The sequence below is a fragment of the Ictalurus punctatus genome, chromosome 29, assembly GCF_001660625.3.
Source record: "Ictalurus punctatus breed USDA103 chromosome 29, Coco_2.0, whole genome shotgun sequence".
Classification (NCBI taxonomy): Eukaryota; Metazoa; Chordata; class Actinopteri; order Siluriformes; family Ictaluridae; genus Ictalurus; species Ictalurus punctatus.
In genome coordinates, this window is record NC_030444.2 from 10248357 (window position 1) to 10264753 (window position 16397).

Sequence of the window (16397 nt, forward strand, 5' to 3'; positions counted from 1 at the left end):
TCCCACATCATAAAACAGGCAAGAAATTTATTTAATAAAAAATGCATTTTATTTCAGCAATAACAAAAATGCCACATCTTTTAAACTGAGGAAAGGAAAACGGCTTCCAAATATGCATATACACACAGTCATGGATAACTGGCTCCCATATTCCAAGATTTCAGTTGAATGGTTTCATTAACAGTCTTTCAAGAATGAAAAAGAAATTCTTCGACCATCTGTGGCATTCTTGGTTCTCAACACTCCACTAGGAGGCAGAACAAGAGTTGTCTGGACAGGAATAAAGTCCAGACAACTCTCACATGCATACATTTGTGTTGCAGCTCATTTAGCTCGCACAAGGGAAAGAAACAAGTCCATCAGGTTGTCGTTGCTGTATAGCTTAAAGGGTATATCTCTTTCCACAAACATGCCTCTTGTCTACATAGTGATTGGAAAGTACAAATTCATTCCCTGGACAAAAATACAGTTCAGCATACTCATGTTATAGTAGAGGTCTAGGAGAACCCTAGTCCTTTCATTTTCACCTCGTTTAAAGTTTAAACCAACAAAAAAAAACACAAGTTAATAAAATAAAGTCAAGCTTAAACACAGAAGGAAGGGAAGAAAACGGATTAAAAACAATAATGAACAAGTGAAAGTGTATGAGGACTGTAGCTGTCAAATTAGGCAACACCTGACTGTAAAAGGAAAAAAAGGTTAGGAAATAAGTGATTGTGATTTAAAAACAAAAGAATAATTAAAAGCTGCCGTTTGTAATGTTTATTAAAGGTGTTAGAACTCATAGAAATACTGACTTCAAATATCGTCATGCAATGGATTCACTGTTTATTTCCTGACCAGAAATTAGCTCCACCTACCACAGGAACAAAACTGCTCAACTGTGCCATTTTTTCCCCTTTATATTAAATAAAAAACAAACAAACAAAAAGCACACTCATGGGGCATATGCAGTTTCAAAAGTTGTCAATGTTTTTAACTGCAGTTACATACATTTCACCTCCCAGAAAGCCAAGGACTATAAACATTAAAAACGGCTTCTTTAACCCCCTATTATGTTGGGGGAAAAAGTTACCTCCATTATGTTACGTGTCAAAATGACTTCCACAGTTTAAATACACGCAAAAGAACAGCTTCGAACAGTAAACCTTGTCCGACATTGCATATAATACTTGCATATATAAGCACATGTAGTGGCTAACGAGGGAAGTCCAAAAAGTTCAGAGAGAAAGAGAGAGATTAACATCTCAGATGTGTCAACATAATAGGAGGGTTAATAATGCATAACTAGAACACTAAAAATAACAATAAAATAAATGACAGAAAAGAGGTAACTGAACTTGTCAGGTCAGTATTTACAGGCATAACCAGTTATACACATTAAAACCCTGAAATTTACTGCAATTTAAAAAAAAAAAAAAAAAAAAAAACGTCTAATGCTTAAAAATAACATCAGATGAGACTTAACTGTTGGCAAATTCATGTTAGACAGGATCTGTGAGAACAATATGGCTTTAAACGTTTTCCTATACTCTCCAAACATGACTTTCACAAGCGTACAGACTTTGCAGCACAGCGCTGAGTGCTAACAGATCCCTCTACACTTCTAAATGCTACCATGGAAACAGAGATTCATCATAAAAGCATGTAAAGAAATGAGAAAAGTCCTCCTCAGCTCTCATGCTCCCTTTTTAACCAGTCGAAATAAAACAGGGCCAAATCGCAGAGCTGTCGTAACACTCTGTAATGACCTCGCAGACGAGCTGTCAGAGCTGAAAAACAGCTTCGGTAAAAGCCTGTAATTTACTCCACCTAAAATTCAAGCACAGAGAAAATAGGAAACCGTTTGAGGAAACATCTTGCTCGGAACGTTCACGCAAGTGTGCGTCACTGCACGCCATCTTCAAAAACGCGTCAAAACAATTCCTCAAGGGAAAACATATTTTCTCTAAACCAAGCAATGACCTTTTCCCTTATTCTAAGAACATATTCCTTACTAGAGTACAGTTACAAATGTTTATGCTGAATATGAATTTTAAAGTACAAAGTAGACCAAAAAGAAAAAATCCATTACAATCCACTTTTGTTATATTTAATATTTGGTAATGGTTTTAAAATTCGGTCATTCTCTGTATAAAAAGCGAAGTGTTAATAAATCTTAAACAAAATCTTAAAATGTATGCAAAATGTTTTACACTGAGCCAATAAATATCTAGCCTGATATCTAGCCATTATGAAATATACTAAATGTTCTTCATCTACTGTTTTTACGTGTGTGTGTGTGTGTGTGAGTACATTGAGAACCAGGTTTAAAACGTGATATATAGTTTCTTATAACTAATAAGCATAAAACTTCCCTTTCTCTCTTCCTTTTTCCCTCCGTGGTCTGGAAAACCAAAACCCCACAGTATGATCATTTTTCCCTTTTTACATAGAAATGAAACGAAGTGTGAAATGTGAATGTTTCTGAGGTTATAGTTATTACTGATTAGCTACTGTTTACTGGCTACAAGTTAACATAATCAGCATCTATTTTTACACTGCTGGTTAAGGAACCACCCCTGGTTAACCCTTTATTTCCTGCCAGCATACAAACGGAAATCTCTGGTCATAATAAGGAGGTACATGGCTGTTGTGTCAGTTCTAGAAGACTCTAGAGCCTTTTAAGTCAATATTATTTAAAACGTCCTGCAGTCAAAATCTTTAAAATCAATCCTTAAAATCCCCCCGCAAAAAATCCCATTCATGCCGATTCCCATTTTTCTCCCAACCATCCATCCAACCATGCCGATTCCCTTTCTTTCTCCCATCCATTCATCCATCGACGCACCCACTGTTGCTTTAGCTGAAAAATAAATAAAATGGAAAAAGAGTAGTTTTCAGGTGTCTCCTGTATTACTGTGGCAAAATTGTATATTGGGTTTTTCCCCCCTGCCTATTTTCCTGTCTGTTATGTAACCGCTAACAACCAGGGATGACGAATGCTAGCACTTGCTTCCTCATGGTCGCATGAATCTAGCCACCAGAATGCTGCTCATTCCATGTTACAGGACACCTGAACTCACTCAAAGGAAGGCACTATCTACCCTCTTCTGCAGACAATAACAATTTGACAGGAGAGAGGAACACCATCACTTTTTTGTTATGCCACTCAGGAGCCAATCAATTTCATTTAACTACTCTAGCAGTATTTGGTATAAAGTGAACTGAGGGTTATTTTTCCAGAATATGCTGTGTCTATTCCCTTTTGTTCGGTCATTGTCAAAGACCCTTTCCCTTTTTTTAAATAAAACAAACTGCAGTAAATGGCCAATAAAAATGGCTAACATCCAGTTTTTCTTCTTCTTTCAGACGTTCTACTAAATTATGCTAAATATTCAAATAATGCTAAAATATTCTGCATAAAGCGATTAGCTCGTTTTGTCCCGAGTGCTTCCTGGTAACGGAGCACACCTTTCAGATGGTGTGGGTGAAGGATCCAACAGGAAGCGATCGCATAAATCAGGCCTGGCAACCTCAAATGTGTGCGGATTAGACTAGACGATTAATCGCAGCAAGAAAGACAGAGCAGCTCCCAAAGAAAGTCCCAGTGCCAGGAAGAACATCATCAGAGCTCCTGTTGTCTCTCCATCTTGTGGAGCCACCAACCTGGGAGAGAGGTGTGACGTGAATATAAATTTGAGAATAAATGAAGTTAAGAAGCAATATGGATAATTTAACATGCAGGTAACCGCCTGAATTCTGCTCGAAGGCCGTGACTGAAGATGGTCACTAAGTATTTATTCACTTACTGTGGTGCGTAAGACATAGACAGGCAGACGCAATAACCGCTGGACACTGAGAAGAAAACCATGATGATGGCAAAGGACCAGTCGTTGCCAAAGAGCACAGGCATGAAGTGACGTTCCTGAACATTACAGAACATCAGCAGAGGAATGAAGAGCACACGGGAGACCACTAGCACTGGAAACAACCGACTCTCTTTAGAGGGCTGTGAGAGAGAGAGAGAGAGAGAGAGAGAGATTCTGTAAAACATTAATAGAATAAAAGAAAGAAAAGCAAGTAATAAACACTATAACTTTCATTTACCCATCGCACATGAGACGTGATGGATCTTCCAATCCAGTCCATCACGTTAAATAGCAGGAAACAGCACACAGGGATAAAATAATTTTCTGAAAGAGTGAAAGGTTAGTTCAGTGAGGATCTACAGTTAGTTTTCATCTGTATTTTGGTTTTTCTTTACTGAAGAGTGATGCATGCATTTTGGTGCTCATACCCCACTTTCCCTCGTAAACGGTCTTCACGTCCACTGTGACGGCGGGGAAGACAGAGAGTGTGACCATGACCACGAATGTTATGCAGAACGCCATTACCCAAATCTAAACAGAAAGAGATTTAAAGGTGCAGTCAGCAATTTCGGTGGAAATTAGATGAAATCCGATCAGTGGTCCCTCGAAAGCCTCTTTAGCCTAATTGGTTGGATGTTGGTGGTCCAACACCGTTGCTTATTTCTATCCAATTTCTCCTCCAAGCGTGTTCAGCTGCCCTATGACCTTGCATTCATTAATTGCTTCACCCATCTCACAGGGAGCACGTCTTAACGATTTTAGTACAGAACTACTGTTATTGTGAAAATATTGAAAAAGAAAAAGATCCACCCAATCCCTCAACGCACCTTTTTTAACACTTCCAACACGGAGCTCTTTACTTGCTTGTCATGCTCAGCGTCAATGCTAACAAATGCTTGCCTGGCAACGTCACTCTCCGGACTGCAGGGAGATCCATTGGGCACCGAATCAGTGGCCTGACTGTTCGGTTCCCCATTCTCCTGTATGCCTGCCATAAAGAAGAGTAAGAGAATAATATAAGCGAAAGACTGATGTTCCATTATAAAAGATGATCTAAGGCATTTTGGTGGTATGTTGTTTGTAGTGGATGTTTGTCATGCTTGTGAAACTTCAGAATCAAGCCGCATGCTAGCGACCAGCCAATCTAGAACTGGGTAATGAAACCTCTGCAGACCAATTTCTGCAATGATGGCCCAGAAGATCCAAAAACGAGGAAAGAACTAATGTTAGCAAGTAAATAGTAAAGTCATAATGGTACAGCATTGAGTAATTGCCGTTTGGACCCACCCACACGTCCCCATCCTGTGAAAACCTGGTTAAGGTTGTGATTTTGCAGTGGTGTATATAATGTATAAAATGTTGACGCGTGGACAACTAAACTGATTAAGAAACTGACAGTTTACATCCTGACAAAACGTTCTCAGCCTGTCCAGGAAACTAGCTTGCCTTTACTTCTCCCTATCACACTGTTGCTAAGGCACGACAAGTGGCGCTATGACACGACTGAATTTGAGATAAGGACTGAATGAAAAGTAAACAATCCCAAAATGAAGGCGTTTGTTATGGTCCAGCGCTTCTGGGTTGCTAGCAAGTAAATCGGTAATGTGACTGAAAAAGTCGAGCCTAATTAAAAAGTGGGAATGGCTTGTCTACCATCAAAACAAAGCTCATGGCAACAAAGAAATTTAAAATGTTTATTCACACGTACAAGACCGGTGTTGGAAATGCATCGATTTTTGATAGATGACAGCAGAAACATAACCATACGGCAATTCCAGTTTTTCCATCAAGAATAAGATTTTAGTTACAGTTACATTTTTCCAGACACTCAAAGCACTTTACGTAGTATGGTGGGAGGGATCTCCTCAACCACCACTGGCGTGTAGCTGCTAGTGGAGATTTACTTTAGTTGTTAAGGTTTGTTACGTTCCAGAAAGATCACAAAAGTTGACTTGACATGCAATAATTATCATCAATATAGCGTAAACACTCCGAGTGCTTCTGGCATTCTTTATGCAGCATTTCACTATATGAAATGACTATATAATGTTCCAGGACGATTTTCTTCTATTAATCCCGGAGGACAATCATTTAAGAAGGATGAAAAACAAGCGATATAGAGCAGCGGCTCTATAAATAAAATAATTTTTGTAATTGTTTGAACTGAAAAATGGTAGAAATATGGTTTTACTCTGGAGCTCACTGAGGCAGGATTTAGGTTGGGCTACTGGGGCAAACCACTGATGAAAAACGAATAATGCATCTCTGATTCATATAACGTTAACTTGATTTTTATTCTGTGAGCAGGGTCGGCAGGTTCCATGTATTGCACCACTGTTAACTTGTTTCCCAGGTAAAGACTGAGAAAAAGAATAAAAATTCATCTATACTTTCCTCTACCTGAACATTTTGGGCTAGTTTCAAGTGCTTTGTGTGGCTTTAGAGTTGAAGTTCCTGGCAGCCCTTCCCAAGAACTCCGGTGAGAACTGTTCCAGAGAACTCTGACATTGCATTTAGCATAACAGTATGGGAAGCGCCCTTGCACGCATGACCAGTATCTGAAGCTTGTGTAAAATCATGCCTCTACTTATAGGCCTGCCATGATCAGGTGACGTGGAAATTAAGCGCGTCGCATGAGATATATATATATATATATATATATATATATATATATATATATATATATATATATATATATATATATATATATATATATATATATGAACCACGCCGCCAGCCTTATTATCTTCAGCGAGACTGCATGTCTGTTGGTTGTGTGACAAAAGACGCTTCATTTCTACTCTGTATTTTCTCAAAATCTCTAAACGTTTCTATCCCTTTTTTAAAGAAAAAAAGGAAAGAGAGGGAAAGAATGAGCGAAAAAGTATTCAGAAAGTGTTTTACGCCTTGCTCCCATTTAATCACAGGAGGAGACAGACACGCTTTCTGTGTGAAGTGTTTGGGCGTAGAGCATGCGACAGCAGTCCTCAAGGGGTCTGTCTGTCAGCATTGTGAACATTTCACAATTAGGCAGCTCCGCTCTCGGCTCGCTCTCTTCTCGTCCGAAGGAAGTTGGGTTTCAGAGCCTCGTGGATCTGGGCTGGCCGCTGCTGAGGCAGCCAGCCGGCTAAGGTTGTGGGGTTCTCGTATGGATTTGGAAGAGGAGCCGGAGACGAGCGCTGCTCTATCTCTTGCTCTGTCTTCCAGGTCCGGCTCTCGTCGTGACTCCTCCTTCCCCTATCGAAAGCCAAAACACCCTCGCTGACTCCGAGGAGTCGGTAGAGGGTGCCATTGCACCAAAAACCGACAGCAACTCTCAAGCATATAAAGAGCTACTTGAGGTGATTACTGGGGCAGTTGAAAAGTTGAATATAGACTGGCCCGGGGAAGAGGAAGTGGCTCGTAGTAGGCTGGATGAGCGCTTCCTCTCCAGTGAAAATAAATATAAAGCTCCCTCACACCGCAGAAAACTCCCCTTTTTTCCAGAAATGCATGATGAGATATCACGCTTCTGGAGAAAACCTTAAGAGGCCTGATCTAAGAATGATCAGAAAAGCAAAGCAGGCAAGGAAGGAATGGTCATGATGGCCCATGGAGGGATATATTAGGGGACATGAGGTTGTTAGGGCAGATAGCCCCCAGTGCTATTGTAGGGTTGTCGTAGTGTTGTATTGTTGGCTGTCCAGCTCACGGCCTTTGGAGCGGCCCTCATCTGGAGTGGCATATAAATCACTTAGAGATGCTAGCCATATTCCTAGCACTGAAATTCTTTCTTCCTCAATTGAGAGGTCACCATGTGTTAGTTGTGTCAGACAACACAGAGGTGGTCTCATATATCAACCACCAAGGAGGGTTACATTCACACCCCCTGTTCAGGCAGGCACAACTAATCCTTCTCTGGGCAGAGGGAAAGTTCTTGTCAGTGAGTGAAATGTACATTCCGGGCAGGTGGAATGTAAGGGGAGACATCCTATCGAGGCAGGGGCTGAGGCCCAGGGGTTGGAGGCTCCATCCACAAGTGGTGGAGTCCATATGGCAGAGGTTCGGACAAGCGGAAGTGGATGTCTTCGCCTCCGAGGAGACAACACACTGCCCGCTGTGGTTCGCCCTCATTCCTCCCACACCATTGGGGCTGGATGCCATGGTGCACACGTGGCTGAGGTGACATCTATATGTTTTTCCCCCAGTTGCTCTGCTCCCACAAGTTCTAGCGAGAGTTCGCCAAGACCATCTACGTCTGCTACTAGCAGCACCTTATTGGCCGGCTTGAATATGGTTATAGGAGATAATTTCCCTGCTCGACGGTACTCCTAGGGAAATTCCCAGCTGCAGGGATCTACTGTCTCAAGCCAGAGGGCTGATTTATCACCCTCGGCCAGAACTATGGAAACTGTGGGTTTGGCCCCTGAGGGGCACCAGCTCATAGATTCTGGTCTCACAACTGAGGTTGTAGAGACCATGTTAAACGCTAGAGCACCATCCACAAGGAAATTGTATGCGCTCAAGTGGTGGCTTTTTGTCTTGTGGTGGGGAGGAATGTCAGCTAGATCCAGTGAACTGTGCAATAGCTACAGTCCTGGAGTTCTTACAAGAGCGTTTCTCAGCAGGGTTGGCTCCTTCTACAATCAGGGTTTACGTGGCTGCTGTTTCAGCCAGCCACATCCCTGCTGATGGAGCCTCTGTGGGGCAATATCCTCTAACTTCGAGGTTCATGCGTGGTGTCAGGCAGCTGAGGCCCATCTGCAGGCTGTGCATACCTTTCTGGGACCTTTCTGTGGTCTTGGAAGGTCTATCAGGGGCCCCATTTGAACCCTTAGAGTCAGACTCTGAGAAGCTTCTGACTCTAAAGGTAGCTCTTCTGCTGGCCCTGACATCTTTCAAGCAAGTGGGAGATCTACAAGCTCTCTCTGTTGCCCCTTCCTGCCTTGATTAGCCAAGGTCTTCCTGTATCCTAGGCCGGATTATATTCCTAAAGTGCCTACCTCGGCTGCCCACCCTGTGGTGTTGCAGGCTTTCTGCCCTCCTCCGTTCCTCACACCAGAACAAGAGCGGATACACCTGCTGTGTCCAGTAAGGGCCCTCTGTACTTGCGTCCACTGCTCCGGCCAGTGGCGTAAGTCGGAGCAGCTGCTGGTATGATTTGGTGGTGACAGTAGAGGTGATGCTGTGTCAAAGCAGCGCATCTCTAATTGGATAGTGGAAGCAATCTCTATGGCTTACAAGGCACAGGGTCTCCCCACACCTCTGGGCATAAGAGCTCATTCCACTAGGGCGGTCGCCTCCTCGAAGGCTTTGTCCAAAGGGGTATCCTTGCAGGATGTGTATGCTGTTGCAGGATGGTCTATGCCACAAAAATTCACTCGTTATTACAGCCTGGACATTTATTCCACCCCATGCTCGAGTGTCTTGCAGTGTCCCTCGGGCTTGGGTCTTTTTGAACAGGCCGTACCCTCGGTATAACGGAGTGGACATTCTCTTTCCCATACTGTTATGCTAAATGCAACGTCGAAGTTACGTCCCAGAGAAGGGAACAAGACATTGAATAGCTTTGTCATACCAGGGCAAGCCTGTGAATTGCGTCTTCGCTTCAGATAATAGAGGCTGGCGGCGTGGTTCACAGGTGCCATATATATATATATATATATATATATATATATATATATATATATATATATATATCTATATCTATATATCATGCGACACGCTTAATTGCCACGTCACCTGATCATGGCAGGCCTATAAGTAGAGGCATGATTTTACACAAGCTTCAGATACCGGTCACGCACACAAGGGCGCTTCCTATACTGTTATGCTAAATGCAACGTCTTGTTCCCTTCTCAGGGAACAGGGTTACATGCATAACCCCGACGTTCTTTACAATTGCATATTTAAGTAAAACAAACAAAGAAAATAAACCAGCTACTACAGTTTGTATCTGTATTTGTATTAGTTTAGGATGCATTATCTGTTCAGTCCAAATAACGTCTTTGTATCCGGTTACACCTCAAAATTATACATTATTTATTTATTTATTTTCAGCTACTACTCGATCTGATTGTGAGGATTGTGATACTGGATTGTGAAGTACGGAATTATCAATATCGTATTACCCATTTACAACACTACATGCTGGTTTACATATCAGTCGTGTGTGTGTGTGTGTGTGTGTGTGTGTGTGTGTGTGTGTGTGTGTGTGACTGCACCTTTAGGTAGAAGCTCCCTAGAAGCATCAACTTCATAGCTTTGACCCTTGCTCTTGTTGAGGTAAAATCTGGCAAACTCCTGTACAACACGTGTGTAAAGTATACAAAATGGATTAATCAGACTTTTAGCATCAGTTTTGTTGACTAACAAACTGTACACACACACACACACACACAGCATACTCACTGTAGCTGTTGGAAGGAATTTCACTGCGGAATACTATTGGAATATACGATGAATTTGATGTTATTAAAAGACAAAAATGACAGTTGTTCTTTACATTCTCCTTTTAGTCACCGGTCATGAATTTCTTCAAACATATTTGGGGCCTAAACAATGTATGTCATAAATGATGTTAGTTTCCTACTAGTAAATATAGAAAGTGAACAAACTATGTGCCTAATATGATGTTACATATAAGTAACTTTCCAACAGGGGCTTGAAACCAAAATGAAATGGGGTTGTTAGGCATTACATACGCTATATGGCCCAAACTGTTGCTACAGTGTTGGACGCACATCATTGTATAGAGTGTCTTTGTATGCTGTAGCGTTACAGATTCCCTTCAGTGGAACTAAGAGGCCAAAAACCTGTTCCAAAACCTGACAGACAATGCCACTGTTCACTAAGCGAACTTCAGTGAAGACATGGGTTAACCAAGTATAGTGTTGAAGAATGTGAGTGGCCTGCACAGAGCCCTGAACTCAACCCCACCGAACACCTGTTGATGAACTGGAACGGCGACTGTGCACCAGGTTTCCTCGCCCAACATCGATGTCTGACCTCACTAATGCTCTTCAGGCTGAACGAACACAAATCCCCACAGCTACGCTCCAGAATCTAGCGGAAAGCCTTCTCAGAAGAGTGGAGACTAAATCTGGAATGGGATGTTCAACAAGCACCTATGGCAGTGTGATAGTCAGGTATTCACAATCCTTTGATTATATAGTGGATATGCTAATGTTATTAGGTTATACCCTAAGAAGTACGCATTTATAGTGAAGAGGATGCCAGATGGAATTCAGCCTCGCTGTAAAGCTCGTGAAAGGTGAATGTTTCCATGGCTCTTAACGTTAATAGTAAAGTTATTGCCTTTTTGATCATTTTCTCCCTTATCTTCATTGGTTTATGTGATGTATACAATGTTTGCAGTATAGACAATAGTATTATTATAGTATACGTTCATCAAAATGCATTCAAATCTCGGAGTGAAAATTCAACAGCATTTTTTAAGGAAAGATGAACACACCCACCAGTTTGGGCAGCAGCAGGTAGCTGATCAGTGTTACTAGAGTCCCCACACACGGAGTGATGAAATATCCAAGAGCTGCAGTTTCAGCATTTGTGTCACCTGTCACATTGTTACACAAAACACATCTATCATTATACTACGTTTATTAAGGGTTGGGTAAAAATCCAAAGAAGCAGTATCCTATCGTCATATGACTATGTACAAGTGTGTTGCTATATACAGTGTGTGTCAGTGTAGAATTGTGTTCTCACTTGCGATGGCCATCAGTATGGCGAGAGCGGCGAACGCCCCGGCCAGACCTTGTCCGCTCATGAAAAATGTGCTGTATTTCTGCGGTAGCAAGCCTACCAGGCCGAAAAGGCTCCCCTGCAGCACTGCGCCAAATGCTACACACACACACACACACACACACACACACACACACACATCAAAGTAATGTTATAACACGAACTGCTGACTTTCCATTATATGCAACTATAAACTGATAAAAAGGTGTCTTCTTTAAATAAAAAAAAGTCACCCAGTACTCACAATTTATGAACCAGATGGTTGCCATGGTGATGGAGAAGAAGCGGTCCTGCACCATTGGAACCTTGACCAGGATGGCGGTGAGGATGAAGATGATGAGGATGAAGACCTGGCTACCTGCTATCCGTATCTTCTCGGAGATCCTGACAGAAACAGATTAACCGGAGTTAGTGATGGATGCTGTTACAGTGAGTTCCTGCCATCAGCCTTCAGGGCTCCTGTGTTCATTTCAACGAGGCCAATATCTCCCAAATTAACCAAACCATTAACCTTTAGCATGGACAAACAAAACTGAGCGCAGCTCTGAACCACTGCCATAAACAAGAGCGTGCAATGCGTGTCATTGGGAATACATTCTCAGTTCTTAATTCTGGGCAGAACAACACCATGCTTTTACAAGGCCCGGAGTTCAAATGCCACTTCCATAATTCTGGATTTCCTCTTTTCTGTTCCTAGTTATAGTATGTACTAACTGAAATATTTAAAAACCATCCCAGTGGTTTAGTAGTTAGCCTGTTTGCCTCACCCCTCCGGGATTGGGGGTTTGATTCCTGACTCCACCTTGTGTGTGCATAGACTTTGCATATTCTCCCTGTGCTTCAGGGCGTTTCCTCCCTCAGTCCAAAGACATGCATTGTAGGCTGATTGGCATTTCCAAACTGTCTGTAGTGTGTGAACAGGTGTGCGAGTGTGTCCTATGATGGGTTGGCCTCCCATTCACGGTGTTGTCCACCACCCTTGTGCCCCAAGTTCCCTGGGATGGGCACCAGGTTCCCACCTGACCCTGTGTAGGATAAGCAGTACAGAAAATGGATGGATGTATGGATAGGTTTTGCAATTAGCTGTAGCATCCATGATTCATTTTCTGAAAAAGAAGGAACAACGCTGGATTTTTCAGCGAATATTTTTTTCCTCTGCTGTTTTCTGGTGAATTTGAGTTAGACGTGACGGTTGTTTAAGGCTACAGTGGTCAGGAATGTGGGAACGAGAGACCATGTGAACCAGACCTGGTTATATAAACTACACTTAACTAAGCTGGGGGTCCATCTTGCCATGAAATACACTGCGTCCCTTCCTTCTGGTACTCTGGTCATGATACACTTCGAAGAGGTCTCAGGGGTATAAAAAAGTTATGCAATGTACAATATAGAAAGATGCTTTTATCATCAAGCATTGTATGCCCGTGACTGTATATCTCGTGTTTGTCTTCTTTTTTTTTCTTTTCTTTTTTTTTTTTTTTACAAGAAATCCATTTATTAATTGACTATCGTATACGGTTCTAGAAAATAAATAATTTATAATGGCACTTTCCGGTGTCACCCAGATGAGGATGGGTTTCCCTTCGAGTCTGGTTCCTCTCAAAGTTTCTTCCTCTTGTCGTCTCAGGGAGTTGAGAAGGGAATTGCCCGTGTTATTTGACTGACATTTGAGAAATGTTCACGAAAGCACATTTTCAGGTTTTCTAATCCCACTGTTCAGTATTCGACAACGCAGCATCTCACCGTGGGTAGAGGATGGAGTTGAGAAGGGTGAAGAGCAGCAGGGGCAGCTGGGAAAGCAGAGTCATCCAGTTGTTGAAATAATACTCCTTTGTGGACGTCATTGTGCCATTGCTCCATTCAGACGTGTTCAGCCTGTTATTGAAGTACTATCCACACACACACACACACACACACACACACACACACGCACACACACACACACACACACACACACAGACGTTTTCTTCTTATTGTTAATATTTAATAGAGTAACAGTCACTAATCATTAAACACTGCAAACGTACTGCACAGGGCAAAATATGGAATGGTATGTAATCAAGTAAATGCCTCAGGTTTGAAACACAAACAAGGCTGAAAGGACCAGATTTTAAACAATAAAATAAAAAATTCTTATCAGGAAAGCTTTTGGACACCAGGAAGCCAACTATCTCACTAAAATGCTCAATATGTGCAAACCGTGGATAAGCAGGTGGACTATTCACTTCAGGCACTCTTTCAAAAACAAGCCATGATTTCCTGTTTCTGGAAAAGGAGCTCAATTGTCATGCAAAACGGTCCAAAGTAGTGTGAAGGTGTATATCTGATAGTCTGCAGTGTATACATGTGTCCACGAGTGTGTATATGTATATATTATACATAGACAGATTGTTACCAATGAAGCAGTCATGAAAAAATTCCATGGCAGCAGTGTTCCCAGTCCAAGGATAAAGAAAATAATTCCTACAAAATGCCAACTGTGAAGAGAGAGAGGTGGGGTGGAGGGGTAGAGAGGGGGAGAGTTGGGGGGGAGTGTTAGGGTATGACATCATAGCTTTATGTGTACAAACAGGCAGTGAATCAAACTCACCGGTCTCTAGGTGCTCCCTCTTGAGTCTCCATTGTTTAGTCGTGTCCTAGGAGCTGGTGTCAGAAACAAAGCACTAGGGTTACCGCGAGGCTTTGCAGGAAACGTTGAGTCTTCGTGGTTATGATGCATGTACACTTCTGTGCACGGATTACACATGCCAGCCACTACAAGGCGAAGACAAAATAAGTCCCAATAAAGGCAAGCATCTTCCTCCCAGTCTCTTGCGTTTGTGGGCGTACATGCCGATTGTTTGTTCTGGTTCAGATTTATGGAGGGGCAGGTTACTACCCAATGGGTCTGCAGGTATCAGCAAGTTCAATGTCAACGGCAATTCAGATTTGCATATATACAAAAAAACCTAGGTATTTAGAAAAGAATATCGAATGAATAAAAATGTTGTCAAAACGCTTCTTTAGCGAAAAACTTGACAGTTAAAACATTGTTGCAGCAGCAACTCGAAGACCTTGTAACAGGAAGTGCTTCAAGCTAGCAACAACAAGAAGCCAAACGTGTGGTGGGCGTTTCTTTTCTTTCTTTCTTTTCTTTCTTTCTTTCTTTTTTTTTTGACAGATGCCCTGTTTCTATTTTTTGCTTCCCTACAGCACATAAAAAAATGATGAGAAACTCCATGATCTCTGGGATTTGGTCCTCTAATGTCAGAAGGACATTAACAGAAATGAGGAGAGTTCTCCATCTAGAAAAATCTCTAGAAAAAAACTCCTTGAACCAGGTGAGGTGTTTTTACAAATGGCTCCTATTACTGTGATGCTACAACACTTGATGGAATTGAAGAAGCACTAAGAGAAATACTTATTATAACACAATATATGGAGGTCAGCCGATATTTATATATATATATATATATATATATATATATATATATATATATATATATATATAAACTATTAATAAATATTAAAGTAAATAAAAGATACACATCCAAACTAAGCCAAAAAGTAACTCTCCAACTAACAAATAAAAATGGAGACATCCAAAATGAAGGAACTCGGGACGCTCTCTTCAACCCTGAGTTTGCCAAGTGACGTCAAATCAACATGACTGCTCAAAGCATGAACAGAAAAGAAAAGCAGCCCTTCTTACCTTTAAATTAATTAGCTATACCACATTATATAATTCATTTGCTTTAATTCAATCAACAGCCACAAATTTGTTTGCTGTTTTGAGGACGTATATTCATCTCTCATCACAGTTATCTGGCAATCCTAACAAAAGACAACACATTGAGGCATCCATAGTTCTTCTCACTTTATATCTGAAAGTTGAATGCAGCATGAGCTACTGGATACACACTTAAGCAAATCCTTAAAGATGAATAGTTGGAGAAGTATGCGTTCATCGCTGGAAGGTGCAAAAATAACTGCGGGAGTTGTCAGCTGGGCTGTGGGAGTGGCCATAGATAAAACAGCCACTTCAGATAGTTTTTTATAGGTGTAAACTCATCACTGATGTCCTGGTCCCCTGGGTAACCTGTCCTTTGCTGCACCAGGAAACAGAATGGCCTCTGCAGGGCAGCCGACAGATAGCGGGGCTGGGGCATGGGGCGATGTCCACTGTGGGGCTGGAGCTCAGGGCGACATCCACCGTGGGGCTGGAGCTCGGGGCGACATCCTCGGTGGGACAGGACAGTGGGACCGCTTCCCCAGCGGGACTGGACAGCGGGACAGCTTCCTCGACGGGACAGGACAGCGGGACAGCTTTCTCGGCGGGACAGGACAGCAGGACACTTGGCAGGACAGGACCATGGGACAGCTTTCTCCACAGGACAGGACAGGACAGCGGGGCTTCCTCTACGACCCTGAACCTGACCTGGGAGTTTCTCTCATTGACCTCGGGCTGGGGCCCCGAGCTCGCCTCGTTGACCTCGGACTGGAGCTCCGAAGCTGAGACCTCCCGGTGGGTCTCTAGCTGGAGCTCTGAGGTCACCATCTGGAAAGTATTCACAGCGCTTCACTTTTTCCATATTTTGTTTTGTTACAGCCTTATTCCAAAATGGATTAAATTCATTATTTTCCTCAAAATTCTACAAACAATTCCCCCCATGATGACACCATGAAAGAAGTTTGTTTGAAATCTTTGCAAATTTATTAAAAACATTTTTTTTAAAAAGTACATAAGTATTCACAGCCTTTGGCCATGACACTCAAAATTGAGTTCAGGTACATCCTGTTTCCACTGATCATCCTTGAGATGTT

The 16397-nt window shown here is 42.1% G+C and overlaps 1 protein-coding gene across 6 annotated transcripts; it reads right to left on the reverse strand.

Annotated features, from left to right (window-relative positions):
- Positions 1 to 26: 26 nt before the first annotated feature.
- LOC108260786 (equilibrative nucleoside transporter 2) lies at positions 27 to 14688 on the reverse strand. 6 transcript variants are annotated; one of them, XR_008393816.1, is made up of 13 exons: positions 14185 to 14685; positions 13990 to 14071; positions 13338 to 13483; positions 11839 to 11978; positions 11559 to 11693; positions 11309 to 11406; positions 10055 to 10274; positions 4679 to 4839; positions 4280 to 4382; positions 4090 to 4175; positions 3792 to 3991; positions 3454 to 3648; positions 27 to 2845 (listed from the first exon to the last, which is right to left on the reverse strand). XR_008393816.1 is itself a non-coding variant. In XM_053677691.1 (13 exons), the coding sequence occupies exons 1-13, from the start codon at positions 14214 to 14216 to the stop codon at positions 3537 to 3539; spliced, it is 1407 nt and encodes a 468-aa protein (XP_053533666.1). In that variant the 5' UTR covers positions 14217 to 14684; the 3' UTR covers positions 27 to 3536. The 6 variants fall into 6 exon arrangements, 5 of the variants coding, with proteins under 5 accessions (XP_053533666.1, XP_053533665.1, XP_017316849.1 ...); XM_053677691.1 differs by having other exon boundaries at positions 27 to 3648; positions 10055 to 10133; positions 10242 to 10274; positions 14185 to 14684; XM_053677690.1 differs by having other exon boundaries at positions 27 to 3648.
- Positions 14689 to 16397: the final 1709 nt, after the last annotated feature.